The sequence below is a fragment of the Acanthopagrus latus genome, chromosome 14 (assembly GCF_904848185.1).
Source record: "Acanthopagrus latus isolate v.2019 chromosome 14, fAcaLat1.1, whole genome shotgun sequence".
Lineage (NCBI taxonomy): Eukaryota > Metazoa > Chordata > Actinopteri > Spariformes > Sparidae > Acanthopagrus > Acanthopagrus latus.
The window spans coordinates 20,497,077-20,524,794 of NC_051052.1; the positions used below are offsets into that span (position 1 = coordinate 20,497,077).

Here is a 27,718-nt window from a genome sequence, read left to right on the forward strand (position 1 = left end):
AGAGAGAAAGGCGCAGCAACACTTGAGATATTCTTCATTGTCGTCCTACACAACAAGGAAAAACTTATTTCTGAGAAAGAATCAACTCTGTTTGGAGATCTTCACTGAAAATCAGTGAGTAACGTTGGTATTTTATTGGGTTTAAGCCTTTTATGTATGAATAATTAAACCGCAAGATAATAAAGAACAATTCATGTTTGTTTTTTCCTCGTTAACGAGTTAAAATCATGTCATTCCTTGGCAAAGAAAGAATAAAGTAATATGTCGATAGAACTATGTAAATATCCAGTGAATTGACATCATACAATTGTTCATTATACATTAACAGGGTTTATTCTGCCTTGGACTCTTGGACCCATTTTTAAGTGAAATCCGAAGACTGTTCAATATTGAGGTGAAACAAAGCTATTCAACTGTAAATTATATACTAATCTTTAATAAAATATACAACATTAGGTGGAATCTGAACACAGAGAATGTTTCCTTTGGTGCAAAACATCCACAGGAGTGCAAAAATGTATTTTCATTCACAACAACAACAAAAAAAATGAACAGGTATAATGTTATTAAAATCTGTATAATAATATTTACATCACATCACAATTCAGCTGATTGTTTTACTTGTCTTGTTATTCACAGACTCAACAAACAAATTAACACTTTCATTAAGAAAGTCTTTTGATTATATTCCTTTAAGTGATGTCAAGATTCTGATGCAGCCTTTCGTAGTAAACAATGGTTTACCTTCTGTTCTTAAAACGAGGCCATGTAAGTATAATAATCAACTGACAATGTGGACACGTCTCTGAGAATCCTGTTTTTATTTTGTATTCGCACTGAAATAGTGAATATGCTTAAATAAAATTACTCTGAATGAGTTATTAAATGATTATCCAGCTTCAAAATGTTGCAGTAGACATATTATGTATAATATCAATTAAGGATTGACGACAGTGCTGTAATGTGATGCTTTAATTTGTTGGTTTTAGAGAGTCACCATGTCGGCTGCCAGCTGTCTGCTGACTGAGGACCAGCTTCTCTGCGGCATCTGTCTGGATGTGTTCAATGTTCCAGTCACTTTGCCGTGTGGACACAACTTCTGCAAAAGCTGCATCCAGCAGCACTGGGACAGCAGCACCAACTGTCAGTGCCCCTCGTGCAAAGAATCCTTCTATAAGAAGCTTGACCTGCGAGTCAACACTTTCATATCTGAGATGGCGACTCAGTTCAGAAAGTCAGCCGGACGAAGCAGCTGCCGGGCCGCCAAACCAGGAGACGTTCCCTGTGACGTCTGCACCGACACCAAAATGAAAGCTGTGAGGTTGTGTCTGGTGTGTCTGGCGTCCTACTGTGAGACTCACCTGCAGCCTCATCTGACGGCTTCGCGCCTGAAAAAACACCAGCTGACTGATCCTGTGGAGAATCTGGAGGGCAGGATGTGTACGATTCACGATAAACCTCTAGAGCTGTTCTGCAAGACCGACCAGACCTGCGTCTGCATGCTCTGCCCTGTTTTGGACCACAAGTCACACGAAGTCATCCCGCTGAAAGAACAATTTGAGAGAAAGAGGGCCGAGCTGGGGAGGAGAGAGATTGAAGTCCATCGAATGATCCAGGACAGACGGCTGAAGATTCTGGACATCAAACAAGCTTTTAAGCTCAGTAAGGAAGCTGCAGAGAGGGAAATGGCCGATGGTGTTCAGGTCTTCACCACTTTGATGGAGTCTTTGCAAAGAGCCCAGTCGGACCTCATCGGGATGATTGAAGAGATGCGGGAGGAGACGGAGAAAGAGGTCCAAAGTGTCATCGAAGTGTTGGAGCAGGAAATCTCTGAGCTGATGAAGACTCGAGCTGAGATGGAGCAGCTCTCACGCTCAAAAGACCACCTCCACTTAATCCAAAACTTTGCGTCCTTGGACGCCTCGATACCCACCAGAGACTGGACAGAGGTCAGCGTGGATCTGCCGTCATATGAGGGAACTGTGAAGACTGCTGTGGATCAGCTGGAGGAGACTCTTGGCAAAGAGATCAAGAAGCTGCAGCACTTGGCCGAGCTGCACAGAGCCCAGCAGTTTGCAGTGGATCTGACTCTGGATCCTGATACAGCACATGCTGCTCTCATCCTGTCTGATGATGGCAAACAAGTATATCATGGTGTTAAGAAGAAGAACGTCAAAGACACGTCTAAAAGATTTAATCCCAGCTGCTGTGTCTTAGCCAAACAGAGCTTCTCCTCTGGAAAATTCTACTTCGAGGCCGAAGTCAAAGACAAGACTCGATGGACTTTGGGAGTGGCCAAGGAGTCAGTCAAAAGGAAGGGAATAATCCCGATGTGCCCAGATAACGGCCACTGGACTGTGTGGCTGAAGAATGGAGAAGAGTATGCTGCTCTGGTTGGCTCTCCTCTTCCTCTCACTGTGAACTCGAAGCTTGAGAAGGTGGGAGTGTTTGTGGATTATGACGAGGGTCTGGTCTCCTTCTATGACGTGGATGCGATGGAGCTTCTTTACACATTTGCTGGCTTCTCCTTCACTGAGAAACTGTACCCGTTCTTCAGTCCCGGTCTTAATGATGATGGCATAAACTCCGCCCCTGTGATCATTTCCAAAGTTTGATTTGATCTTGTGTGATGCAGCGATCAAGCCTAATAATGGACCAAAGAAGGGCAGCTAAACTCTGAATATTTGAGCTTAATAACTTTGGGGGATTTTGGTTTTGGCTACTTGAAAATCTGCAAGCCAGCACTGCCTGAGACAACGCCCCAGATAGCTTCCACCCAGGAATGTGGATTCAAACTTGTCCGACACCCTCAGGGTGATTGAAACATGCATTGTTTAGTCTGGTTAATTAGGCATCCATTTGTTTTCTCTATATGCACGACCTGATATCACAATGTTGACCTTGTTCCCAGGACATCATAATTAACATTGTTCCAGGACCATTATTGAAACTGACTGATCGTGTTTTTGTTGTGTCACAGCTTAGAAACTCGAAATAAGCAGATAGGAGAAGTTAACCTTTCTCCCGCCTGGAGTTTCTTAACCAAAGCTTGTTTTCTTAAAGTGAACCAAGTATTTGTCGAGGTGCACAGAAAAGGACCTAAAGACCAGACGCAGGCAGACAAGTGCTGAAGAAAAGGCAAGCTTTTAATAAAAAGAAAATCCAAAACCAAATCAAAAAGTACAAATCAAAAGGCAAAGTACAAACACGGGGAAGAAAGCCAGAAACAAATCACAGGAGAAGGAACATGGGAACAGATAAACGGACAAAGACAAGCAGCAGGCACACAGACTATATACACAAGGGCTGATTCACTAACAGGACACAGGTGAACACAAAGGAATCACACAAAGGGAAGAAATGACAAGCAAAACACGACACATGAAGGCAGAACCACAACTGACAGTATTTCAGACCCATAAACTACCAACCGAAAGAGAAATGGAAAACTGAAAAACAGAAAGTGAACTCAGAGGAGAGTGTAACAGCACAGCTCGGTCCGGGTGGAGTTGTTGGGTTGAAACAATGGTCCTGTAACAGCGTTCATCATTGATTAACATTTGAAACAGGAACTGAACACCATCAAAAACCCTTTACATCTTCAGCTCAGGAGACTTCGACTGTATGACGACGATGTGGTTTTGTGAATGTCAGTATTTAACACTGCTGTGTTTGTTTGTGCGTTCTTGCGGGCGTGTATCAGGTTATAGAGCCTGATCAATATTAGGATTCTGTGTCTGATGTAATACAGAGAACAATGATGGAAATGTATGTGATTGATAAATTGTCTTTTTCTTTGAAGCAGATGTGTTTGTGCAATGGAAACCTGCTGTATGTAACTCTTCAGGGTTTATATAATAATCTAATAATTACCCTGCCATTGTTTTCTAAAAGATTTCAACAACTGTGACAGTCTCATGCGATAAACAAGTTTGGTTTCTGGTCGTCATTCCATGATTTTTCATGATTTTCAGGGATTGTTGCTGATTTCATCTTTTAGAAAAGACCTGTAATGCATGTTGCAATGTGCTGAAGTGTTTTATTATGTTTTTTGTTTGTTTGGCAATTAAATTGTGGGAAGATTCATACATTGTTTTTTTTTTAAATAGCACTGATTCAGACCGAAGCGTCCAAGTTTGGGCTGGGCGACATGGCTTCAAACTGATACTGTGATATTTTTCAACCCAATTGAGAGATTTGATTTTATTCAAGTATGTAACCGCAAGTTATTTCTGTTTGTTTATGTTGAATTTTTTATATTTCTTGTCACAAAGCTGTGTATTTGCTCTGGTTAGCACTCTGGTTTGGACCGTGTGACAGCGTGAAAGGACCCTGAAACTAAAGAAGATCATCTGTTTAAGAGTCTCCTGGTCTGAAGCTCGTTCTGCCACATTGCTCACTCGCTACTGTACGTTTGTAGACAGTCTGCACACCTGCAACTCTCCAGTTTGAGCTTTTAAGATGAAGGAATTTGCAGCAGGAATCTCTCTGCTGCTGCTGCTGCTGCCAGCATTCATTGTCTCTAATTGTTTGGCTGCCATCACATTGACATACATTATACATAATATAAGAGCCTCGCTGCTGCAGTTTGTACCAGCTTCAGCCATCAGAGAGGAATCAGCTCACTCTGCACCGTCCAAACACGATGAGATAAAAGTTTATCCAACTTGAAACAGATAGAAACACTTTTCTGATACGAACATCTGGAAAGGAATAATTTTGTACTTCATGTGGCGATCATTGTCTGGGGGATGAATATCAGGTATCAAGTATAATCAATAATAGAAAAGAAATTAATTTTGATGTAATGTTCTGCCTCTCTTTAAATAACGTGGCTTGTGTTGGGAGTCTTTTCTGGTTGTCAGTCAGTTTTATGTTTGCAAAGCGTAGCTGGTGTTGTTCACACCTCGTCCGTCTGTGCAAAGATTTAGTAAACTACAGTTCAAAATTCACAGACGAACATGTTGACGGGTATCAATGTGATTCTATCATAATAAGGGATGGAACCTCTCACAGCGGTTTCCTTGTGTGAATGTGATTAGATGAATGGTCTGAAAACACTCCGTCACCATCGTTATTGATCCATACCTGAACCTATCCTAACCATCCTGCTCACTCCACCCCGAGCAGCAGTCGACTTGATGTCCATTAATCTCCAGATGAAGGTTGGCGATGCAACGTAAAAGAAACAGACACAATCCCAAACACATGCAGCTGTGTCTGAGTTTTTATTAAGTCTACGGCCGCTTGCTGATTTGAGTTTCAGTTATTTATTCTATAAGCTTTCGGGTGGTTTTAATACCTGGATGTTTTATCACGAGGACGTCAAAACTGAAATTTCTTGATCCACCAAACTACTTTTGCCCGTCAGATTATCGTCCTGTAAGACTGCGTTTCAAAAAATACGTTTAGATTCCTAAGAAAATATCCAAGATCAAGGTAAAGCTGTGAAGCAGGTGTGCGAGAGAAAACACTGGAGCACGGACTCATCTGTCAGGGAAAAGGTCCAAGACTTTAATCTTTGTCACCTTCTCAGCTTGTGTTTTCCCTCGCTGCTTCTAAAAGAGCACCTGTCACCACCTGGAACCGTCTCTCTGCGTGTTTGTTGTGGTCGTGCTTGATGAACTGAAAGAATAAAGCAGCGGTGACTGAACAGAGAGGAGAGTTCAGCTCACCTGACAGCAGTGGGAGTGAGAAAAGTTAAGAAATGCTAACCGCTAACATGAATCCTGTGCTCAGATCCTCCATCAGGTGTCGGATTTGTGGATTTTTGCCACAAACACAAAGACAAACATGAGATTTCAGTGAATCAGTGAAGTGGAGGTGGAGTCTGACTCAAACTCAGCTGCTGGAGGATCATAAACATGATACATGAACTGTTCCACATCAGTCCTGTCCGCTGTTCTCTGGTCTCTGCTGCCATCTGATGGCTGCTGCTGTACTCTGCAACGACGCTCAATACGGCCAAAAGTATGTGGACATCATTTTGCTGTTTACAAGCTACATCAAAGTCAGTGCAGCATATTTTTTAATTAATCTATTTTACAATGATTAATATCAGATCAGATAATTGGTGTCAGGTTGATAATGTCATGTCAATGCTAAATATTCTTTTATTAGTACATTTATTACCATTAGATCACTTTTAATACTTGAATTCATGAAACATCAGATATTATAGTACTTTTACTTAACCTGATGAATCACATTATCTCCTGTTAGCTCTTTGGATCGGCCTCTTCAACCCTTCACGTTGTGGTCTGATCAAGGACTAAACGTGAGGAAAAACTAATCACAACAAACAAAATAGAGCAACACTTATTCAGTCGACTTTATTTTGAAATGGTATGAGTGCAGATTTCACAATAAAACATTTCTTGTCATTGTATTTGATTTCCGTTTAAATCATTTCTGTATTAAGGTGTTTTTTCTAAAGTTAAATGACCTCGATAGATGCATTTAAATTCTCATGGGTAAATTTACTAACTGAACTCAGAAGATCTGTCAAGTGATCTGTTTTTACCCGACTGAAGTGTTTACATAGACGTACACATAGCTTTGGCAAATACACAAGTTCAGTGTCCAACATTTTCTACAAATACAGCAACAAGTGACAGCTGAAGTCTTCATCTAACGTCATCTTTTTAATCTGAGGAAGGTCTGAAAATGTTTCAATTTAATGTTGGTGATTGTTTCAGAAATACCCAGGTTATTGTCCACACCCAGAAACAATGAATCTAAGTTTTCATCTTATATATAATGGCCATAACAGGCAATTTAAGCCAAAACGTGTTCTTGCTGTCACCAAGCAAGAGACCAGTGTTAGAGGTTTGTTTCAACGTTTGTAAGCGTGACACCACTAGGTATTTTTTAGACGTTTAAGGCAACAGAAACAGCTTTTTTAAGCCAAAACATTTTCATTTTGAACACTAAACAAGTGTTTTTGTGCCTAAACTTAAATAGAATAAAGTTAGAATGGAGCCTAAAGAAACGTAACGTTTTGACAGAAATGTTCCTGCTGCAACTCTACCTGTCAACATTTATTCTGGCAATTTAGTTTTCAGACACAAAGATGAACTTCTGTGTGTTTTCTGGTGCCACTGGTCCTTTAAATCAGAAAATTGGTATTTTCGTAAACTATTACTCTTTCGGTTTTAAAATGATAACTCTGCTGCCGTGACGTCGATGGGTTAATCGAGCTGTAGTCAGATGTGGTGAAGGCTGAGTTTCTTTTCTATTACATGTCTCTGTTACATAAGTCTACTGTCGTACTGCTTACAATCAAATATCATATAAAAGATAGAATGACTCACAAAAAAATAAATGTATGCAATAATTTCTCCAATAGAAACCTGGAGGGAGACAGCACCTTTACTCCTAAGTCAAATCCTCCTGCAGTGCGACCTCACCGTCCCTTTTTCTTCTGCTTTCCCTGACGCTCTCTCTGAAACGCAGAGATGTATTGACCGCTGTGACCTCCTGTTATAGTGCAGAGGTTAAAGGTCAGGGGTCGGAGGGTTCCCTTCAGTAGCTCTTCATAGCGATGGACGCTCCTCCAGCGCTGTCATAACGCCTGACCTGATGGATCATCAGGATGGAGACCAGCAGGCCCATCAGCTACAGAGACAGGAAGTCAAACATTAGATGAGATCTCAGACACCTCGAATCCACATCAGAAGTGACAAACATCACAGAGGCGACCAGCTGTCCCATCCACACTGTGTAGAGCTGCTGACTGGAGGCGAAGAGCCTTTTACTGAGATACTCCAACTAATAAAGAAGTGTCCTGGATAATTAAACAGAGGAGGTAAATGCTGTGGCCATCTGATCAAATTATTACAACTTTGCATCTAATAAATGAAGATTCATTTTCTAGATTGGTATAAAGTATTATAATTTTAAGGGTTAATACTGAGAGCACAGCCTCGTTTCCACCAAGAGTTCAGTTCATTTTACATTAGACTGGTTATTTTTCCGTTTCCGTTGCCAAACATTGTGGATGGTACCAAAAAGAAAACACTCTGCAGACCACTGATGGGTCGGTCGAAACAACCAGAGTCGAGTTAACGTGACCGACCCAAGACTCTCCTTTTGTTTTACTTCATCTTCCAGCTTAAGGGTTGAACAATGTGAAACAAGTATCAGCTACAGATAATGTACTTTTTATAGGTCTCAGTAACATCTATGTAGAATTTGATAGCCGACTGAAGTTTATTCATTCAAGTTCATAAAGAACTTGTTCTGAAGATAGTTCTCAAAATCAAAGTTCAATTATGAGCCTGTTCTGTGGTCTTCTAATGAATGAAGATGTCCGCCACAAGTACAACCCTCTTCCAGATTAAACCCCGCCCACCCCAAGTACCTGTACGGATATAGATAACTTAGTTGGTTAAACAGAGGCAGAGCAGTTGTGTACTCGGTCATGCCTACCATCTGCTGGCTGCCCATGAAAAAACAAATACATTTGAAATGAACAACATCTTTACAAATGTAAGACCTTCAAGTGACTCGCTAAACATTCTCATAAAGTAAAGTTAAGTCTTTGCTGTTAGAGTCGGGAGCATCACACTTTATTCTCTACTGAATCTGGAAGAGGACTGATTGAAACTGTTTCTCAAAGTTTGATATCTGGCTTCAGCGATTGAGATGGTTCCACCAAAAATGCAATGCTGTTTACAGAACAGCCTCAGAATTGAGCTTCTGATCAATGCTTTTGAACACAAAACCAAAAGAACTTTAAGTTTCTTTATACATTTGATTAAAATGAGCTGAAATCAGCGACCACGTGAGAATATTGACATATTTTTTGTATTTTTTGTCAACAAAGGAGAATAAAAGCAGAACTTACTGCAGTGACAGCAAATCCAAAGCATATGCCCATGACGATCTGGAATAAGAAGTTGGTCCACGTCATGATGAAGTCACTGCATGTCTGCAGGAGAGGATACAGAGACAAGGTCATGATCTGGAAACATCACCAACAGGTAGCTTGATGGGTTGATTGATTTATTAAATACCTCTCTGTAGATCCTGCTTGGGCCTGAGGTTCCCTGCAAGAAAACAAGAGTAAAATAAGTTAATACACATATTGATGCTGATGGATCGTCACACCCTGGATCATTGCTCTCCTCTGTTTTAATAACTCCTTCTATCTGTATTTCTGTAAAATGTGATGTCTCTTCACTCTGATCTTTCTGTTTTACTGCAAATTATCTCATGTGTCCTGCCGTCCTCCAGGTCACCACGGCAGAGAGGTCATGTGGCTCGGGAACCACTCGGTGATGCCTCGTCCTGCTCAGTCGTCTCCTGGATCCACACGCTTTGCATATATTATCATTTGTTCTGACAATGCAAATTGTACACCATGATTTTGTTGTTCTGTTCTGTACATGAGATATTCATTCCGTGTCTGTCTGTCCTGGGAGACCATCCTCCTCTGTGGCTCCTCCTGAAGTTTCCTCCATCTTTGTTTCTACCCCTGCAAATCCTTTTCTTTTTTTCTCAACAAATTTTTCCTCACTTGTGTCATCTGAGGACAGATGATGTCATTCATTTTACAGTTTGTAAAGTCCACTGAGGCAACGTGATTGTGATTTTGGGCTCTATAAAAAATGTATTTGATTCGATTTAAACAGATAAAGAAACAGACTTCTCCTTATCTTCTGTTAAATATCACAATATATAAAGAACTACGTGGGAGCTTACTAGACTCAGAATGTCAGGAAGCATCTGAAACCACTTTTCTTTTCTTGGGGGTGCTAAGTTCAACAATTTTGCAAACGTTTCCAAAACCAACAATCTGGTAATTGCTGCCATTTAACATCAGCAAGATTTTACAAGAACAAACCTGAGGTCTTTCTTTACATTCAGAGCTTCCATATCCTCCATAAAGTCCACCTCCAGAGCAGGCGCAGGAGTTGGGAATTGAATCGCCCCAGTCCGAGGCGCTCCCAATTCCACAGCAACGGACCTGCGATCACACCAGAACTAGTTTTAACAGCTGGAGATGGTCTGGAATGGACCTGCACTGTTAATGTAGTAGACAGTATTAAAGGAGTAATATGTAAGATCTTTTGTTGAAAACAGTTTTGAAAAACCACTAAAACTATAAACAACATGTGAAGAAATAACAGTTATTATGTTGGGTGATGTGTGTATTGTGTTACAGAGAGATCTACCGAAATTAGCATGCTAACCAGCTAACCCCTGCCCATCCTGGTCCAAAAACTCCTGTGCCAGTGCTATTTCTGGTATGCTAGCTGCACAGCTAACTGAGCTAACGGTAGCTACAGTTAGCAGGTACTGACATTCTGCCCCATATTTTTTAGTATATCCTCACAGAGGTTTAGCTCATTTATATATATTTTTTGTAAAGCTTCTAATTCTTAATTTCTCTTGATTTATGACTACATTTTGAATAAAAACGCCAAGTTTAGCATGACATTTTCTGTAAGCATTCAACCAGATAGACAATTTAAAGAAAACATTACGGATGACTGTATCGCATCAAGCATCTCTCTCATTTCCCGGTCTTCCATTAAAGGCTCTATGATCTCAGAGGAGGCGTTTTTGATGTTTGACATCAGCTGCAAAGAGAAAAAAAACAACATCATCATTATCAAGAAACAAATGTTGACAAGACAATGACAGAAGATGTTAGCACCACGGTAGCTAACAATAGAGAGAATATGTTAGCACCACAACAGGATAAGGTAGACTGAGAAAGGAATAATAAATAAACAAGAACTAGTATTACAATAGAAAGACAAACAGCAGTAGTGTGAAGCTAGACCAAAAATGTTAGCATATGGCTACAGAGCAGAGTTGGAAGTGTTAGGGTTAGGGTCAGCATGAAATGATAACAATAGCATCAAGAGACTGAAAAACTTTAGCTTAGAAAGATTAAGCAATATGGTTTAGATGAGAGTGTTAGCATGAAAATGCACAAAAAAATGTTAGCATAGAAACAAGGGTAAGCAATAGTAGAGTCAAGATAGAGTTGAAAACTTTAGCATACCAAAAAGAGTACGCAAATGTAGATTCAAGATGAGAGTGTTAGCATCAAAAGAGCAAAAACCGTTAGCATAGAAAGAAGAGTAAGCAGTGATGGAGGAGTTGTTAGCATCCAGATAGACAATTTAGCATTTTTGGCATCAAGAAGATCGTCCAAACAACCAAAGGAGAGAGAATATAATCTGAAATCATGATGCCATTACTCTCAACTTATGTTATCTTGACAAGACAGAGAGAAAGATTGACCCACAGACAAAATACAGAGAAGGAAAAATAGGCTGAAGATACGTAGATGAACATTTGATAGATCAATGGATGGTAGATAGATAGATGACCTTGTTCCGTTCAACAACGATAATGATGCCAAAGATCATCATGATGACCATTCCAACCGCCATGAATCCTGCAAACTGTACATAAAAACAATATGAGCAATATTCACAGACACCACGACCATCGGAAGAATTAAATGTCGGCAGTTCATGTTCAAGCAAACCACGGATATTTTTGTGCATACCAAACTGTAACACATTCAACATGTAACTATTAACTATAACATAGTTGCAACAAGTCTGCGGTTCACAGAAATGCTCATGTCAAAAATGTATTCTAGCCGTCAGGTTGATCACAACACACCTTGTCTTGTCTTGATTTCCAACAGAATTAGCAAATTCACAAAAAATGCGCAGTTAATTCCTCTGTTTGACGTGGACTCTGGTACTTACTATTTTGAGGAGGATTATTTTCTCAGAGCTGCCCGCGTAGATTCCCAGGCAGGAGATGCCGAGAATCCCGAGGGCAAACACCCAACCCCACGCCATGTTCGGACTCCCGACCGCCGACAGCTGCTCCGCAAAAACACAAACACAAACACTGAATTACTGCAAAGCTTTAATATCAAACCGTAAATAAACAGTTCGAGTTTTGTTTGAGAAAAGAAAAGTTAGAGACAGTTTATTCCAGTTTTTAAGGACGTCTTTCTTGGAAGTTAAGTTTTCTTTAGTTCAGAAACCAAAATGTTGCCAGCGATCGGAGCTGCAGTTCAGATCATGATGCAAATCTAAATAAACTGATATTAGACCTACAAGCTACAAGAACGAGCCTGTAGAACGTCTCTGATCTAACTACAATTAAAGAAATCACACTTTTTAACATAACCCTCAACTAGCAGGAAACGCTGGCTGGTTACACAGCAGTTTCACATCCAAGCTGAAGCTAATGTTATCATTACTTATATTAGCTAACACGAGCTAGTCAAGGACGTTATGACATCTGGACACATTTGAAGTGGAGCCTCGTTCATTCCAACTCTTCGCGCTAAAGACTTCCTCCAACCGAGCCGGCTGACTTCCAGTTCAGAGCCCGGTGAACTTTAATAGAGATAAAATAATGTAACGGTGTGGCTCTTCTAGACTTATTATCGGACTGAATTGCCCAAATTCTGAGAGTGAAACAAGTCATTTCTTGTGAGTACAAAGTTTAGCTCACCCTGGGGGCCTGTAGCTAGCTACTGTAGCTGAGGGCAGTAGATTATGCTGCAAGACACATATTCTATAACTAAAGCTGTGAGGTTGTATTATTTAAAATAAAGAATGATTCGCCTTCATAAAAATATTGTAAGACCTTGAGTATTTTTATACAGAGTAAGTTTTCAGTGGAACTTTATTCACTGAACTGTCAGTGAATGTCTTCATGGAGGACGCGTCCATTCTTGGTTGAGGTGTTTTCATCGGATTTGCTTTTACATGTTCCGATGCTGCACAGAGCACCGCCAGCACAAAATGGCCAACAGAGGGCAAGAAATCTAACAACTGCTGATTTCTTTTTGGCAGCAGTGATGGAAAGTCAATTTGATTTGAAAGAAAGGGTGCACGCCTTCCTGTCACACTGCCGACAGGATTTCAGATTTGATAACTTTGTCACAGACCTTCCTGTTTTTTCCTGCTGCTGCTGCGAGAGTCAGCTGAGCGAGTGGAAAAACTGCTGCATCTGTTCTTCATTAAGAGTAATCAAAGTCTCCGCTACGTCTTGGCAGCTTGGCCGCCGTCCTGTAAGCACTCACAGTCCTTCACCTCATTTGGTTTCAGTGGCTCTAAACAGGTATTCTGTATGTTCTGCAGGATTATACATGAGATGTTCTGACTGAAACAATCGGACATTATTTTCACAAAACAGCTGCTTTTGTTTTGATTTAATGACCTGAGAACAAAATCTGGACTGATGCAGTTTTTATTCTGCCGGGTATATGTGGTTTTAAAAGGTTCTTTAAGGTTACAGTAAAATATAAATCCCAGATGGTTTTTGTTTGAGTAAAGCAGCAGAAACAAACCCTCTCTGCTTTTTCCCAAACAGACACTTGATTGATTTAATTGCTGACATGTGACTCAGTTTCCCTTGTTTCACCCCGCGAGTCTCGTTACAGTAAATCTGCAGCTCATCCTGCCAACAGTGAAATGGTTGACTGTTGTCGTTGTTTACCTGGTGGTTGTAGGTGCTGGACTTCAGCGCTCCGTAGACCATCAGACATCCAAAGATCTGAGGACACATCACATTAGTTAGATCACAGAGTACGGAGGCTGCAATGTGCCAACACAATACTTATTCTTAAAAAAAGAACAAAAACAATTTAATATTTGTGAACTGAAGAGAAGAAGAAGTGTGAACAGGACAAAAAGCAAGAATTTACCAAACAGTTTGTGAAGCTGCTTTAAAGGGACTTTTCACATTTTCTTGCCTTTAAAAACTTAAACATTTTACATTAAATGATTAAGTAACACCCTATGAGATCTCAACTCAACTTTCAATAGCGTGTTTGATGTCACGCAACTCAAGCTGCTCAACCCAAATCACATGTGATTGGTTGGATTCACGTCGTTAAGCCTTTAAGAAAGGAAAGTTACGTAACAGGGATTTTGATAAATACGCACTTTGACAAATATTCAGATTGCAAGAGACAGAAAGTAATAAAAGAGGAGAGACTTCAGAGCTCTTTAAAATCTCTTTCAGGGAATAAAACCAACAAATCGTTTGGTTTCCACGGCGTCACACGTGTGTTCACGATCTCCATTACGCCCACATGTGGGGGCAATTAACTGGTGCATGCTGGGCTTTTATTTAATCCGTCTGTGATTCCTGCACTGAGACACTAGAGGGAGACAGAGATCCGAACACTGAACGTCACACCTGCAGCGCTCACGTCTGTTTAACTTCACTTCATTATCATTAACATCCTCCAATCGAAACATTTCTCCTGTTGTAAGAAAATTAAGCCAGTTTCTTTCACTTTTTAGACATTTATGAGTTTCTGTTTTCTGATCAATTGTTTTTTTCCTCAGTTTTTCTTTATTTTTCTCAGCAAAACAAAACAAAAAGCAGCCAATTCAAACTCCACCGTCTTTGAATTTCATCTTTTTTTAAGTTGGTTTTTAGTTTTCCATCAGAGCTGAAAACATCCAGCAGAGAGGAAGGAAACTTCATCAGAGAGAAGAAAAGACGTTTCTGTCGGTCGGTCGGGCTGAAATATGATCTCTGATACACCTCAAACACACACACACACACACACATCCATACATGCACACACGTGTACACATGCACACACACACACACACACACAGAGACACACACACACACTCTGTTTCTGTTACTGGAAGTGACTCTTTACAGAACACACAATAAAAAACAAACCTGAACCATCTGTCATAAAAACACAGTTCACAACTTCATTTGATGTTTTATCACATCAATGTCTTTTTCATCAAACTACACAGTTTTCAGTGTTTTTTTTTTTTACATGTTTTTATTTTAGTACTAAAACTTTAAATTTGAAGACTTACAGAAGTTTTATTTTCTCTCATTCTTGTAAGAAAATCTGTGTAGTTTGCTTTTTTTGAGCACACTAGAGTTTTTCCACACTGTTTTCCTTGTTTGTAAAAGATGAAAATCAGCTAACTCATTTTTACCACGTGAATAAAAACTCATTTTACCAAAACAACAGGGAAAAAAAAGATAATGTTTGATGTTTTTGGTGGATTTGTTCTTTTCAGTTTTTCCGTTTTTCTTTTCTTTTTTTTTTTTAACCTTTTGCTCTGAACACAAACACTAAACTCATGAAAAACAAACAAAAAGAGGAAATAAATTTTAAAAAATAAATCATAAATCATCCAAAGAAAACAAAACAAAAGTATTTCCACTTACTGCAAACACCACATTGAAGAAGATAAAGAGGCATTTGAGGCATCCGTTAATTTTCCCCATCTTCAGTTTTTTGAGGCTCTCAGAGATGAAGCAGTTCATGAGTGTGCATGTAACACAGTGTGTGCTGAGATAAACTGCCTGTCGAGTCAATGTGAGCACAGAGCTGCGTCACACAGAGCTGATCTGCAGCCAAACCAACTGAAGTCCTCACAGGTCCCACGCAAGACGTCCAGGAACGAGTCCCGGCTTGAAGTCACACAGAGAGAATAACCTTCATACACCTTGTGATTCATTTGAACTTAAAAAGGTCAAAAAGACCAAAATAGACGATTAACATGCAGCACACAAAAAAGAATGAAAGAGAGGAACAACTTTTTTCTTTTAAAATGACAGTAATTGATTGTGGCCTGTGAAAATCAGGTTTATATTGTAGTGATTCCACATCCAGGGATTTAAACACAAACTTCAGAGACTTCGGAACAAAATTAAGATTATCTGTCTACAAAATTATCTGCTGGGAGAAACTAGATGAAGCATCTGACAGATAAGGACAGGAAGTGAACAAGTTGCTGTCAGAGATCAGCTTGTTAATTGTTTATTTTTCAATGTTTTTGTTCACATTCCGATGAAAAAGGCAAAACAAACGTGATGGATGGCATAAAGAGTCCACATGGTCTCTCTCGTCAGACACAGCAGCTCAGTCAGTGGCCTTAACCTCTTCGGACCCTGCGTCCATTGGAATGGATCTATATAAAACATCAGTTACCAAAAACAAGTTTTTCCCACTTTGTATTTATGTTGAAGAGGAATCAGCCAAAAAAAGGTGTTTTTAAGATTCACTGTATGATGGTCAACCTCCTCCACTGGTGAGAGTTTCTGACCGGAAGCGATCTGCAGTTAGTTTACGTAGTTTGGACTTTTATTAATGTTGAACTGTTGAAACAAACATCTTGGTTAGACTCAGGCTCCAGAACATCTTGGTTAGGTTAAGAATGCAACTTCAAACAGGAGGGTCACTGACAAGGCTGCTGTATTTAACAAGTGGTGAAATCTTCACTTTTACTCAAGTTTTACATTTGGGTGCTTTTTACAATAATCAATAGTTTTGGTTTCACACAGGTGAAATGACGTGCGGTAAGAAAATCTGGCCTCCTGGTTGAACATCCTGTGGTTACACCATCCATCCACATTTGCCTCCTTCCATATGTGGACTGTCTTTCTCATCACAGTACACCAAATTACTTTCTTTTTTCTTTTTTACTGTCTTTCTGACTGTACTGTAGACATCGATCTTTGAAAACAAATCTAAGTTACATTTTTAGTAATGGTTATTGTTTCCCTTCCCGGTGATGAAGGAACATGTGACTCAGTGCAATAGTGCGTCTCACGGATGTGTTTTTAATAGTTTTAGGAAGGAAGATCCATCGGGACTTAAGAGAAAAAAGTCTGTCTTTACCGACACGGGTAGGAGAGGTTCTTGTGAGGAAAATGTAAACATCTGTCTGTTTTAGGAAATTCATTCATTCAGTTATTTTGTTCAGGTGTCAGAAGAAGATTGTTGTTTTTGCTTGAGGTCTTTTATGGGTTTTTTTGTGTGTGTTGCTGCCTCACACTGTCCGCTACAGAGTCTAAAGCAGCTCGGGACGTTTTTCCGTTAATTGTTTACTCCAATGAATAAACCAGGGTTAGCAAAACAGTTACAACCTGCGTTTGTATGACTGTTCAAACAAAGTAGTAGATGCAGAGGTTGAGAACAGAAACAGAACCACTTGTTCCCCAAACACCACAAAACACACAAAACCAATTTCCTTAGTCATCTAAACAGGAATGTGGAATGAATCTGATGGACGTCCGGGAGGGCTCATCGTCTTCTTCCTCTTTCAGTGAGAGCAGTGGATGAGTCATGTGAGTTGCTCAAATGATTTCAGTCTTAAAATGAATCTGTTTGCTTTCACTGCCATGTTGTAACATTTGCAGGAAAAGGAAGCTCATCATCCACCCTGAGCCCGCGGCCTCCTCGGGTCAAGAGGGTCTCAAGTGTCAATGAATTCAACATGGCAGTGAAGTTGACAGTTTAAAGGCCTTAAAGATACAATGCTAACTGTTGTTTGTACTTGTATCATGTGGAAGCTTGATATTAAGTACAAAACACTTGATACTGTGTATAAGAATCTGACTACAAATTACTTAATACTGAGTACGCTAAAGCTGATTAAGTACAAAAAAACTTGACATTGAGAACTTTTTGCTGTAATTAAAGCAAAAAATACTGTTTTGTTTTTGTTAAATATTGTTTCCCAACTCAGCCTGACATAAATGAGTGATGACATCATGAAATATGATGTAATTGGAGGTGGATAATAACACCTCAACAAAGATGTTGAATGAATGAATGAATAGTTTTATTTTGGTCACAATATACATACATAAATATACACAAATACTTAAATTATGTGCAGTCAACTAACAAAATATTACCACACATGCTTCCACTCAATAAGATTTTAAACAAACCCAAATGTTAAAATCCCGTCGTGTCCTCTCTAACTGATCTACATCTATGAAGTGTTTACCAGAGGTCTGATGGAGGAGACCACACCCCCTGTGTTGGGGGGGGGGGCTCTATCCTTCCTGCTGAAGTCTGAAAGAATGTGAGGAGAAAGATAATATGCTGCTTGTCTCAGAGGGGCGAGTGGGTAAAACAGCTGGAACAGACAAATCCAGTGTCAGAAACAAAGTTCTGAGAGAAGACAGGAACCTCTCAGATGTGGTCAGTATCCGAGTGTGAGTGTCAGATTCAATGCTTAAAAAGGAGGGGAAAGGGAAATACTGTGGACTGAACAGAGGAGCTGGCACGCCTCCAAACATCCGAGCTGTCACTGAACAGATACAGATGCTGAGGAACAAAAAAAATTGTCTTCTGCTGGTCCGTCCTTAAAGCCACGGTCCAGGAGTAAAGCTGCTGTCATCAGATCAGATGACATCAAGGCGTGAAGGTTACCTGAGATGAATTTGGTAGTTTTTTTGGACACTTACAAGCAGCGGTTGAGAAACAGCCCGAGGCTCTTCACTCCTCAGCCCGGTTTTCACTCTTTGCTTTCAGTCAGAACGTCTTAAAGGAGAAGTTCACCTACAAAACCCAGTCCTCCGATCCTCCCTCCTGATGATATGAAGTCAAGTGAAGTGTCGTAGTCCACAAACAGCGGTCAGCCTCAGTTTGTTGGTCTTGGTGGTTTCATCTTGTCCAGCCTTATCAGACACCTGCAGACCAATCAGAGTCCTGGATTCTCTGCAGCTTCTATGTCTGGAGTTTGTCTCTGCGCTCAGGAATGTGCAGGTCTGTGCACGGCGCTGTCGGGATTTACGAGACTTATTGTTAAAGGTTTTTTACGAGAGGAAAAGCTTCATTCTGGTCCCAGTGATAAACACCCACTCCACAGGACGCAGCAGACTACACAGAGGAAGTCACTGAAAACCCGAGTTAAAACTCTGACTGCAGGGAAAGTTGTCTATTTCATTTAGAGTTAAGATTCTTCTTTTTGCATTTTTAGATGAGAGGGAAATAGCTCAACAACTGCCAGCAAGATCCTCAGAAAACATTCTGTAGATAATTGTTTTTCTTTGAATTGACTAAATTTGATGATCCGGTTAGATCCAGACCTTCAGCTCAGAGATGACTTATCTGAGAGTTTTACTTCAAATGAACGAAACTCCACATCACCATCCGTGGAGGAGGAAGACAGCGTTGGTGCTTCAGCTCCGAAACTTTTAGTTCTGCTAGAACCATCATCCAAAAGAAAGTTAACAAGCTTGTAGCACTCGTAGCTAACAAGTTCATGAAGTTGCACTTTTAAATATCAGATTGTGGCTATAAGAGCCTGAGCCTCATTCTGAGTTTCACCCCTGTATTAATGCCGAATTCTAACATCATTTTGTGTGTTTTTTTGGAACGTTTTGGGGTTTTTATTGTCATGATGTTGTTTTATTAAAGGTGCATTAAATTTGATGTGCAGGCAGGTCACTAGATTCGTCTCAAGTCTGTTGACTTTGAATAAGGCAAGAAAACAGTTCGACGATGTCAACGTTGTCACTCTGGAGCCAAACATGCAACAGATGTGACATTTTCAGTCCTTGTGGGTAATTCTATGCTCTCTTGTGTTTTCTCATCTTATTCTAACATTTCAACCTGCTGTGGTTTCTGGTCATGACTTCAGCTGGAAACATCCTTTCTGCATGAAGCGTGGCGTGTGGGCAGAACACCAGACTGATGTCAGCAGAGTAAAGATGTAAATGTTACATTGCGTCTGACGTTCCTATTGATTGAACATTTAAAGGTTCATGCTATAAATAATATGTCAGTAACAGGTTACAGGCGCTACCACCTGAAGTGAAATGTTCATCTGTTTGTGTGAGAACCCACCACACCAACAGGCCTGCGACCTTCAAAACTTGAAGGAAAAAAAGAGTCTCCCATGTTTGTTCGCCTCCCAGAGGATACGATCATTAGAGTGGAGCGTGAACTCTGGCCAGGAAGGAAGCTGAGGGAAACTCTCCACAGCCGGAGAGTTTTCACCCAGATACTGAACCAACCGAGAGACGATGACAGCAGGCAGAAAACAAAAGGAGGATGAGAACACAGATCCAGATTCTCTGGATCTCAGACTGTCCTGACTGACCAGCTTCGAGCTCGTACATCAGACTGTGATCTTCTGTCCGCCGGCTCGTCGCAGCGCAGGTGATTTTACAGAATCAGGTCAAACAACACAAAACTGTGTGGCGGCGTGCCGTTACAGCATGCGAATGAGGCCACGACGCAGCGCTGTGGCCCTCAAACACTTTCCGTGGTTGGCAGCTTCAGAAGTAAGACTGGAGGAGGTCGGTTGGTTTGTACTGAGAATGTTCTTGTGGCTTTCACACCTCCCAAGCTAAACTGGATGGAAAGTTCCAAAGTGAATCACAAGAACAGGAAGTGGCCACAGCTTCTGATCAGCAGCAGTCAGCGGCCTCGTCTCCTGTTCTCTTACAGATACGTTGTGTTGTGTACGACTCCAGCAGCTTCCACTAGTTACTTATTGAACTAATTGTTCCTGGACGCTACAAACCGCAGTCTGGATATAGATTAAATACCAGAACACACTTGTGGTATAAAACTGCATGTCAGACGCTGCAAACGTCATTTTAATTCAATTTATTTAGGCGTGTTCAGTCTGAGACGACCAGAAGAGTTTAAACAGGCTTAAACCACAGAGGACACTTTGCCCTCCAACAGGAAGGAGAACCAAACACAGACGAGGTAACTTCTTCATGATAACTGACAGAACTGAAGAACAGGTGAAGGAACTGCAGAACAGGTGAAGGAACTGCAGAACAGGTGAAGGAACTGAAGAACAGGTGAAGGAACTTAAGAACAGGTGAAGGAACTGAAGAACAGGTGAAGGAACTGAAGAACAGGTGAAGGAACTGAAGAACAGGTGAAGGAACTGAAGAACAGGTGAAGGAACTGAAGAACGGGACGTTCGAGAGGTAAACAGAAGTCGGCTCGTCCAGAGAGAACAAAGAAATGTGAGCAGAGCGACGCTGAGGACAGAATCACAGTCACCTGTCGCTCCTCACCTGTCTTAAGCCTTCAGAAAAGGGCGTCGCCTCACTCTGATTGGCTGAGAGCTGAACCAAGCTGCTCTCACTCAGTCATCAGCAGCCGGCCTGCACACCTGAGACAGGTGAGGAGGAGGAGGAGTCTGACTGGAGCTGCAGGGGAAGAAGAGAGAGAACCAGAGTGATGAAGGCAAAGGTTGTACTTTTTATCTCTCTACTTTAATAACTTCAGTTATAGTTACTCTTCAGATTACTTTCTGCATCAGAGACAATCGAGTCCATGTTCACAGTAAAGTGACTCATTTTATCAGCAATCAGATAAAAAACACAATAATTCCAATAATCTGATGATTGATTGTACTTTCAAATGATTGATAAACTTTTTCAAGCAGCTCACAGTTGTTCTTGAGTAAATGCACTCAGTTACCATCAGGTGTCTCCTTAGTTACTATTGTCCCTCAGTCATGATCAGGATCTGGATCCAGAGTGAGTCCACAGTGCTCAGACTGTCCAGTGCTCATGATTTGAGATTTAGTGTTTTCCTGATGGAAGACGAGGCGTGTGCGGTGCGGTGACGGATGAGTTACTCCAGCCGTCGTCTCCTGGCGGTGTTGGCCTGAGTCGTGTCAGGTGGGAGGTGTCGCGGCCGCTCTGCTGACAGCGGCGAGGACTCTCCTCGTACGGCCGAGCGGTCGGACTCTGGATTATCTCGGAGACAACGGCGACACTGATCGAGAGGTCGGCGTTTATCTCACCGTAAATAGAACGAGAGATCTCACGTGAGTCTGAGACGACCGCAGTGCTCAGACAAACAAACTCTCTTTGTTTATATGTGGCGGACCCTGCCACCTCATTTTCCTCCGAGCAGTTTGTTTCAGTCTCAGTTTATTGTCCAAAGCGACTCATTTAAAATAAAACAAATTAAGTAATTAACACAAACGGAAGCTGCAGCCTCCATCTATCAGCTCACGTGAGGCCGGTGAGCATGAACAGAACCGGGGAGTGGACTCGACGTGGACACCTGCCCTGAAACCTCCACACACCTACGTTACAACATCACTGCTATTTTAAACCTGTGTTACTGTGTTATCTACTGAGAAACGTAACGTGTCACAGGACGTTAGAGTTACCAAAGATTCCAGTCAAACCTCTTCGGGACTCGTTGTGCATGTGGGTTCTATCGTCCAGACGGCGTTTGACTCTACATGAACCTTTGAACGTGTCGATGCTCCTGAAGGTCCAGGCCGAGGGCTGCAGGATAAACATCCAGCAGACGGTTAGAACATCGTTCTTTCTACAGCAGTTTGACGAAACGATCCAGGAGTCAAACGGTTCGCCTCTGATCTGTTCGCTTCACGTGCTCGCCATCCATTTCTTCTGCCAAGTACGACGGACACGGCAAACCAAAACCCTTCAGAGAGCCTCCGCAGAATGTAAAAGGTGGGACATCAGAGTTCGGTCACAAACAATCCACCATCAACAAACTCCTCCGGCTGCTGTAAGAAGCTGTCCTGTCTGATGGATCGAATCAAAAGACCGGTGCACTTTCTCCAACATCGAATCTGATTAATCTGTCGGGACACAGGAAGCACTCAGCTGATTCTACGCATCCTCAGCTCCATCACAGAAGAACTGTGGGAATGTTTCTGACTCACTAAGTGTGTTTCAGTAAATGTCAGGCTTTTTGGCCGGCGGATCGTTCTTAGTTAACGTTTTTATTGTCAAACACAATCTCGGTTTTATGGGGGAGAAAGTTTCTGCTGAAGGTCGTCGTCGTCCGTCAGTTAGATGTTGAGGTTTGTTTTTGTACAGGTGGAAGTTTTATCTAAAGGTCAAAAGTCCAGCGAGTTGCTGCTGAGAATCACTGAACAGAAGCATCTGATGCTCTCCGACACGATCCTCCTCTGGACTCTCCTGCTTTGCTTAGTTTTCTGCCGATACTCCCACGACCTCAGCAATTACAGACATGTCATGTTGTTGTGTCGAGGACGCTGAACTTTCTATTTAAAGCGCATTTACTGTGACGAGCTGAGAATAGACGAAGGACATCAATTTAACATTTCCTGTGTCACTGACAGGCGATTTATTGATTCTCCACAGACTGTTTGCTGTCAGTCAATCAGTCGATCAGTAAAAGTCAGAACCAGACACTTTTACAACTTGAGCAGGTCTGGACCAGAGTCCTCCACTCATTTATGTACAGAGAGCCGACATTTCCCCCGTGACATGGAGACAGTGTAGAGAAAACCAGGACATGCGGCGACATCAGTGAAGCAAAGATGGCCGATCGCGTGTCGCACGAGTCCTTCAAAATGTTTTGCAGTTGGTGTCACAAAGCTGAAGTCTGACAACGCAGCAGAACAGACACTTCAAATAATAATGTTTGAATTCACGTGCGAGTTGATGTAATATCAAAAACAATAATCAGCCTGCGGTCGCGGTCGGCCATCAGCAACCACAACGTCTCCTCTGAAACGTCTGGGTGGGAGAGAGAGTGGAGCCGGCGGTTTCTTTAATCGCTGCGGCTGGAATATTTGTATTGATCTGATTCCTGTGAGTCAACAGACAGCTTTCCTCTTTCAGCCTGCATGTGTGAACAAACCAGCAGATGAAGGAAGCAGAAGTGAGGAGCGAGGAGGCAATCTGTCAGAGCAAACACAGCTGCAGGAAGTCAGGCCATCATCGGCCTGCCGGCGCCGTCTGTCCACCGGCTGCTAACTCAACCATCTCCACGTTATCAAGTCAAAGACACCGAGAGCAGAACGTGTCAAACACAACAGGGTGAAACGTTCAAACCCTCAGAAACTCAGGACATTAGAAAACAAGTTCTTCATCTTCCTAGCTGAATTTTATCTGTGGAGTTTATCTTGATGAATAAAACGAGTCATCAATCCAACTCAGTTCTCCCACAGAGGGAAACCGAGCGATGCTAACTTCAGGGTGAGCCTACAAAATTATATCACCCCTTCAACAATAGCAGCCCAAAGAACACTGCTGCCAGAGAGAGACGTCAGACAGGACGCCTCAAACTGCAAACAAGGTCCATTATGGATGTTTTACATTATATTATAAATCCAGGATGTCGTCAGAGAGTCGTCACTCTCACGCTGATCCTCCCGTCTGATATTCTCTTCTCTCGTCTCCAGTGAAGAGAAACGGCTGCTGATGACAGCAGAGAAAGTTCTGAATGATGGAAGAGAACAAAATGAGGGATGTAGGCGCGTCGCAGCTTCTGGGAAATCAAGTGGCTGTTGAGTTCAGACTGTACAAGCAGACGGAGCCGCTCTGTGTTTAAAGGCCTCCATGATTCCAGAGACGCCATTAAAAAGAAATCAGGTCTGTATGAGATAAACACAGACAGCAACACAGAATCAATCTTGATGGACAGCAGGCCGAATTTCAAAGTAAAACTCGTTAGCGACGTTAGCATTCAACCACTTCCTAGCAAACATGCAGTTTGATTCCATTACTCAGTGAAAAGTGTCCAAGATGTAACTGTGATGTAATTTATCGTATCAAGCTGTCAAACAGTAGCGTTAGCCGACCGTTCGACTAACGGAAGCTATCGCCTCAACCTTTCTTTGACGTTCTGCTCGATCGGAACAGAAACTATTTTCTCGCCTTTTCATTTTTTCGTGTTGGAGATAAACGTCACGTCTGACTTGGATCAAATTTGACTAAACTTGCTGCGCAGTCTGTTGGTTTTTAGAGTCGCCCTGATGTCTTTAGATGTCTGATGTCTTAAATACCTTCAGTAAAAACTGAATCTGCAAGATAAAAATTGCATCATAACGCTCAGAAGATGCTGCCAAGATGCCAAAATCCCCAAACGGCTGTTAGGTTTCATTTTGATACTGCGTGAGTTTTATTTTGTCTGTCTGTGACTTCACCAGCTCACTCATCTGAACATCCATCACAGTTAAATGCACGTTTTCAGAGGCTGGCAGCGAAACTTCTTAGTTTGTTTGTTTTACACAGATTTGCAGGTAGCACCGTGTTTTCTCTCCTGGGATAACAATCTGAACTGTTGCAGATCTGCAAAAACAAAAATCAGTTAGGTTTCATTCTGATATTTTCATTTTACCAGAAATGAAAGCTGCTGTTCACACACAAAGAGGATGTGCAGATCGAGGCTTGTGAAGAGTTGTGACACAGATTCAGGATGATTATGTAATAAAAACACCAGACGTGTTGGACCAGTTGGACATGAAACGAAACCTCCCTGAGGGGCTGTAAGATGCTTTATATTCTGTTTGTTTCCCTTCTTAGATTTACTATCATTCAAAACAGGTCAAACAAAAAGGCTTTCCCATGTGCCTCGGATCCTAAAGGTGTATTTCTGACACACTGGAGGCCGGAGAGACTCAGTCCGGTTTGTAAGACTTTGAGTCTCGCTCTGAAGCCGTGGGATCGAAGGGTCGACAGACAGTTTATGACGAGTTCGGAATGACGACGCTGTTGAAATACTTCATTACAAGTAAAAAGCTGAAATCCTACTTGGTATTTGTTGAGTTGTGTTCTTACATTATCTCAAAAGTTGCCTGTTTCGTCCTGGATTTAAAAAAAAGCTGCTGAATGTGACTAAATTGAACACAATTAAAACTTTAATATTTGTGTCCGAGTCACGTCAGAGTTTTGTTGTGAAGTGAGTTTGAACGCAGGACGGTTTGTGTTTATCTGCTCCAAACAGCAAAATGAGCTCCGGGTGTTTATTCCTCCACTAGTTCCGGATCTACTCGACTCTCTAGCTGGAAGATTTTCAGACCAAGTTGAGGAATAAAAACGTTTCTGGTTCTGTTGGTTCTGAGCTTCTGACTGAATCATTTTATTGAATGAGAATCCTTTCGTTTATTCAACCTGTAGAGACGAGCGGTCGCAGCAGATTCATTTTAATTCCTCTTTAATGTCAAACTGCAGAATCCGCCCACGTAACAGAAATAAGAAGGTCGGATGCTGAAGCTCACCTGAGCTGAGTCGCCCTCCACCGACTGAACTTCACCTGTGCTGACATTTAACTTAACTCACATGACTGAACATGTTAGTCATGCTGTTCAGTCCAAACCTTTAACTGTCAGCAGCAAAACCACTTCTGTCTGAGAGCGTTAACAAAGCCTGAAGAGGAAATCGAGGTTTTGGGAAATTCAAGTGTTCTCATTTAAATGCAACCGTCTACTTGTTGTCACCTGCATTAACGTTCCTGCAAACCCTGAATATGTTGCAATACGTTGCAACACAGTCCTGAACAGTGGTCTCTGGTTTGGTGTCCGGCAGCTCTGAGTTGTTTCTCTCTCTTCAGATGAAAGTCAGCTCGTGAACCAGGAACATGAACAAATCTGAACGTGGCTGCAGAAAGAATGAAGCGTTGTTCTTAACGTGGTTGTGTCGGTACTTTGACAGCAGAACGTTGATGTGTGGTTTTATGCCAACCGACAGCTGCAGGGCTTGACGAATGAAACCGGATCACACCTAACCGTTGGGCCTCTTTTACCGCACCTTTTTTTGTTGTTTTGTTTTGAACTCTTCATGCGGTGATTGATGAACGACTCCATCAGCCTCAGTCCTGCTGCTGCGTCCACGTCACGCTGCAGCAAACATCCTGTTCCTGACTGACTCTGGACTTCCCACCTGATCCTCTTGTGGGTCGACAGGACGTGTTTGCCTTTGGCGGCACCAGGGCTCCTGTAATCCACCTCCGGACCTGAACGTGTGATCTGAAATCTCTCTGATTACGTCGTCGATGCCGAGTGTTTACTATCCGTCACATCGTCAGGAGTCTTCTGCAGGCATCAGTTCGACTGAGCTCACAGCTGTTAGGACAACAGCACAGATCTCAGAGCTGATGGTGGTCGAGCGATGCTCCTGCCACAGCAGATCAATACATGTTAGCAGGATATTTTAGGAAACCATCTGTAGCGCCTGACAGGAAACACACCAACACACCTCATCCTCCTGCTGCGGCTGCGACAAAATAATCTGCGGTTCATATCTGACTTCAGATGTGTGAGCGGTAAATGTTTAGACGACTTTCAGTCAGAGATCGCAGCGATGATTGAGGAACGAACGAAGTGACAAACATGTTTTCATCTCAGCTCCTCCAGATTCAAGATCTTATCAGATATCTGAGCTGGATTAGCAATCATTAGCACTTTAGCACTGTAGCATTTACAGATTAAAGCAGAGTTAGCGCTCATTAGCTGCTCGCTGTCTTACCAAAATTAGCATTTATTAGCAGTATTATTAGCATCTCTTAACAAAGCAAAGCTAACATCTATACTCCATTTACTGTAAGCCTTTAACATTGTTCATTAGCAAAGCATCACCTGACTGAGGAGGTAACTATAGCAACTATTTTCCTCTCCTGTTTTTTATATTTAACTTAAAAAGCTTTATAGCTTCGACCAAACTGAGAAACAGTGATAACAAACGATATGAATATGAACATTCGGTTGTTAAGATCATTAACAATAACAACAGAGAAGCAACATGACAGACTGGAAATGTAGCTGCAACAACAGCGTTAAAGACTTTCAGACGCTCCTGTGGTTTCCTGTGCAGGTCGAAGGTGTGGAGGATTTTACAGTCGTCGGTCATCAGCTGCAGTAAAGAGGAAATTCTGCAGTAGAGGGTCTGAAACCGAGACTCTCACAGAATCAAAGCCACAGAAACATGTCGGCCTGAGCTGCTTCTACAGACGGATGGAAACCTTCACTGTCTCAGGCTGGATCATCAACCTGCCGCCATGTTGGGATTTAAACTTCCCTCAGTCACGCAAAAGGATGAATTATCACATTACAAACATCTCAAATACTTTATTATTCTCACTTCTTATATTCAAGTGTATAAAAGTGTATTTTTATCTTGAACAAGTTATTTGCACATTGTGCCACACTTCACAAGAAACATTGCACATTTTACT

At 41.7% G+C, this 27,718-nt stretch overlaps 2 protein-coding genes across 2 annotated transcripts; one reads left to right on the forward strand and one right to left on the reverse strand.

Moving 5' to 3' along the window:
• The first annotated feature begins 563 nt into the window (after positions 1-563).
• Positions 564-2,615, forward strand: LOC119032893 (E3 ubiquitin-protein ligase TRIM39-like). Its single transcript, XM_037122514.1, has one exon. It carries the CDS (start codon positions 999-1,001, stop codon positions 2,613-2,615), a length of 1,617 nt encoding a protein of 538 aa, XP_036978409.1. The 5' UTR covers positions 564-998.
• A 3,692-nt stretch (positions 2,616-6,307) lies between these two features.
• On the reverse strand, positions 6,308-15,363 carry LOC119032749 (tetraspanin-8-like). The gene is made up of 9 exons (XM_037122260.1): positions 15,208-15,363; positions 13,492-13,548; positions 11,739-11,858; positions 11,349-11,423; positions 10,491-10,586; positions 9,848-9,970; positions 9,018-9,050; positions 8,849-8,932; positions 6,308-7,617 (listed from the first exon to the last, which is right to left on the reverse strand). Exons 1-9 carry the CDS (start codon positions 15,304-15,306, stop codon positions 7,525-7,527), a joined length of 780 nt encoding a protein of 259 aa, XP_036978155.1. The 5' UTR covers positions 15,307-15,363; the 3' UTR covers positions 6,308-7,524.
• Between the last annotated feature and the right edge of the window lie 12,355 nt (positions 15,364-27,718).

Coding starts and splice junctions, on each gene's coding strand:
- LOC119032893 (XM_037122514.1), top strand. CDS start 999: ATGTCGGCTGCCAGCTGTCTGCTGACTGAGGACCAGCTTCTCTGCGGC.
- LOC119032749 (XM_037122260.1), bottom strand. CDS start 15,306: ATGAACTGCTTCATCTCTGAGAGCCTCAAAAAACTGAAGATGGGGAAA. Junction 10,587..11,348: donor TCGTTGTTGAACGGAACAAG/GTCATCTATCTA, acceptor TTCTCTTTGCAG/CTGATGTCAAACATCAAAAA. Junction 9,051..9,847: donor AATGTAAAGAAAGACCTCAG/GTTTGTTCTTGT, acceptor GTTTTCTTGCAG/GGAACCTCAGGCCCAAGCAG.